Genomic DNA, 3,565 nt, shown 5'->3' on the forward strand with positions numbered 1-3,565 from the left:
GTTTTAATAAACGCCGTTAACAATCTCCAGTTGGGGCCATTCAGTAACCATATGGTTTCATTGACATCGAGCGCGAGTTTTCCGAAGTACACAGCAATCTGTTCTTTAAAAATTGGGCATTCGCCTACTAAGTGTATAACATCGCCTTTCAATTTAAGGTTGCATATCGTACACAGCGTGTCTAGACTTTCGTGCGGCACGTAGCACAATCGTAGGAGCTCGCCACGGGTTTTGAAGATTGTCCTTATTGTTTCTATGTCATATTGCTCGTGAAGGTAATTATTGACACCTAGATCATAATTCAACTTGCTATATGCATCTCTCGCCGTTTCTACAAAATTTCTACGTTCTTCAATACTTAGTTTCGTTATTATATTTTTTTGCCACATTTTCCAGTTTTCATTAATACTCAAACCATTAGTTATATTTAACTCGGATGCCAGATTTAACCATTTTTCAAAAAATAATTTTTTTTCATTTATTAGGTACTGCGCTAATGTTTTTTGAATCCTATTGCTTGGCAAATTCCTAACACGATTGATGTAATCAAAATGCAATTTTAATGTTTGGGTATATAGCGTCGGTAGACTAGTTTCTAAATGCACCATATAATTTGGGCTATTTTTCGGCAAACGAAACGTTCTCTTTATATAAAATGTTTGCAATTTTTCTACTGCGTCATATTTATCAACACCCCAGATTTGCGCTGCATAATTTAGAACTGACTTAACTGTGGCTTCAAAAACTTTGTATTTTACGGGCAGTGACACTTTCGGATTTCCTAAGACATTTTTCCAGGTACAATGAATAGCCAATTAAGCTTCCTTTAACTTTTCGTTCAAGTGGTTATCGAATTTTGCGTTATATTTCATATTTATTCATAGATATTTATAATTATTAACCACTTCTAATTGATGATCGTTAAGGTACCATTTTTCATCATTTCTTAATCTTCTAGCATGTTTCTTGTTATATCTGTATAATTTAGATATTTATTTATTCAAAAAACTCCAAGTTATTATTATTTCACAAGTTCCAAATAACTGACAGAATTAAAATATTAATTCTTCTTTATCTGTCATCTGTCATCTTGGCAGAGTTGCCAACACCTCCCCTTTTGAGATTAAATCTCCAATGCGGTGATTCTAGGGTCTATAACGGTCAATAGGATGTCTAGTACGCCTTGGTCGGGTATACGGAACAACTGCCTCATTGTGCTTCTCAGTTTGAGGGATTGCAATCTCGGTTACTTCGTTGAAAGATTGATCTGGAGTCGAAACCATGTTGTTGTTAGTTATTTCGACCACATCTTTAGGTGTTGTTTCGTAGAGGCCAAATGCATCAACTAAACACTTTTCGTTGGCGATATCTTCGGAAGCACATATTTCTAAAGATAACTCATTTCCTTGATCTTTACGGTCACGAATTTGGTTGGCATGTGCACGAATAAGTTTGCCATTTTGTAAGCGAACATTATAAATGACGTTACCTATGCGTTCGATTATTTTTCCTTTTGTCCATTCAAAGTGTTTGTTTTTAAATATATTGACATAAACGAACTCTTGTTTTTCGTAAAACTTTGGCTTTGCACCGTGCCTTTTGTCAAATTGCGCTTTCATTTTGAGTTGTGTATCGCACTTCTTTTTAAACTTGGCATTTGGCGTTGGTTTAATCAAATCAAGTTTAATACGGATATTTCTTTTTAGTAAAACTTCAGCTGGCGATTTACTGTCCTCATTTTGCTTATTCGGAGTTGATCGGTAAACTTGTAGAAATGTTTGAAGATTTTCAGCAGTTACCCCCTTCCCATTTAACTTTTTGAGTGCTCGTTTTAAAGTATCCACAAACCTTTCGGCTTGTCCATTTGACATGGGATAGTACGGACTGCTTCGTATATGACTAATGCCGTTTTCCGCTAAAAACTGTTGAAATTGGTGACTCACAAATTGAGTACCATTGTCTGAAACCATTGTCTTCGGTAACCCAAATCTAGCGAAAATTTCTTTCAAGCTGGAAATTGTTTGAGTTGCTGTTATAGATTTTGTTTGTATAATTTCTGGCCATTTTGAGAACGCATCGATTACGACCAAATAGTAGTATGAATCTATTGGTCCTGCATAATCAATATGGAGCCGTTCCCAAGAATCAGAAGGTTTTGGCCAAGGATGTTAAGTTGTTTTTGTGGGCATTTTACCTGCTGCGGCACAATTTGAACAACTTTTCACCATTGCTTCAATATCGTAATCGATATTTGACCAATAAACGTAGTTCCGCGCGATGGCTTTAGTACGACTTATGCCTTGATGACCTCGGTGAATTTCTTTAAGAATGCGCTTTCGGAAAATTTGAGGTATAATAATGCGTTGTCCGAACATTAAACATCCGTCAACTATACATATGTCGTTTTTTCGGTTAAAGTAAGCTTTTAACTCACTGTTGTTGCAGTTTGATGGCCATCCTTCAGTTACATATTCGAGAATTTTAACTAAAACCTTGTCCTTAGCTGTTTCGTAAGTAATCATTTTGCTGGTAAGCGGCAGCTTATCAAGTGAGTTATGTAAAATTTGTTTACTTTCAATTTCAAACTCTACTGCAGCGATGACATAGTCTTCTGAAGGATTGATTGGTTGGCGCAGGCATTGTCTTGATTGCTTCAATGTTTTTTGGATCTGGGCGAATGCCGTCTTTACTGACAATATATCCCAAGTAAGCAATTTCAGGAACTGAAAAATTGCATTTTGCGATCTTGAGTTTAAACCCGTATTGATAAATACGTTGTAGAACTTCATGTAAGTTGTTGTCATGCTCTTGTTGGTTTCTACCTGAGACAAAGATATCGTCAATGTAAGCAGCTACGCAATCTAAGCCCGCAAGCATTTTATCCATAATTTGTTGAAAAATTGCCGGAAAAGTTTTGACGCCAAAAACCATACGCTTGTATTTGAATAAACCTAGATGCGTGTTTATTGTGAGAAGTTCTTGCGATTTGCTATCAACTTCGATTTGGAGAAAAGCGTCCGAAAGGTCTATATGACTAAATACTGTTGCATTGCTAATTTTTGCAAAAATATCCTCTGGAAGCGGTAGTGGATACTTGTAAGATTCAAGCGCGTCGTTAAGACCAGTTGAGAAATCAGCGCAAATATGAATGCTACCATTTGGCTTTTTGATAACTACGATTGGTGCGGCCCAGTCAGAGTAATTGATGGGTGCGATAATGTCGAGATCTTGAAGTCGCTTGATTTCTTCTTCAACCAAATGTTGAACTGCGTATGCTACCGGGCGCTTAGGTCGAAAAACAGGTTGACAGTTTGGTTTAATAATTAAATGTGCCTTAGTTTTATTACAAAGACCCATAGCATTATCGAAAAGTTCTGGAAATAATTTTTCCGGAAGAAATTTGCAATTTGACGACTTTATTGAAACATTACTTGCCTGTTTTATTGTTGAAATTTGGCTGCAAATAGCATTAAGCGTCATATCGCTAAGTTGAAAAGCAGTTATCCAGTCCAATCCGAATACGTTCAAATCGATCGTTGTAACGAAGCACGTAAGTGTTCTAATT

The 3,565-nt window shown here is 36.4% G+C and overlaps 2 protein-coding genes across 2 annotated transcripts; both read right to left on the reverse strand.

Moving 5' to 3' along the window:
* Positions 1-1,145: 1,145 nt before the first annotated feature.
* LOC119664763 (uncharacterized protein K02A2.6-like) lies at positions 1,146-1,970 on the reverse strand. Its single transcript, XM_038074188.1, has one exon. It carries the CDS (start codon positions 1,968-1,970, stop codon positions 1,146-1,148), a length of 825 nt encoding a protein of 274 aa, XP_037930116.1.
* Positions 1,971-2,580: 610 nt separating this feature from the next.
* On the reverse strand, positions 2,581-3,480 carry LOC119664764 (uncharacterized protein K02A2.6-like). Its single transcript, XM_038074189.1, has one exon. The coding sequence runs from the start codon at positions 3,478-3,480 to the stop codon at positions 2,581-2,583; it is 900 nt and encodes a 299-aa protein (XP_037930117.1).
* Positions 3,481-3,565: the final 85 nt, after the last annotated feature.

This window comes from Teleopsis dalmanni, unplaced genomic scaffold, assembly GCF_002237135.1.
Source record: "Teleopsis dalmanni isolate 2A unplaced genomic scaffold, ASM223713v2 unscaffolded_contig_2629, whole genome shotgun sequence".
Classification (NCBI taxonomy): domain Eukaryota; kingdom Metazoa; phylum Arthropoda; class Insecta; order Diptera; family Diopsidae; genus Teleopsis; species Teleopsis dalmanni.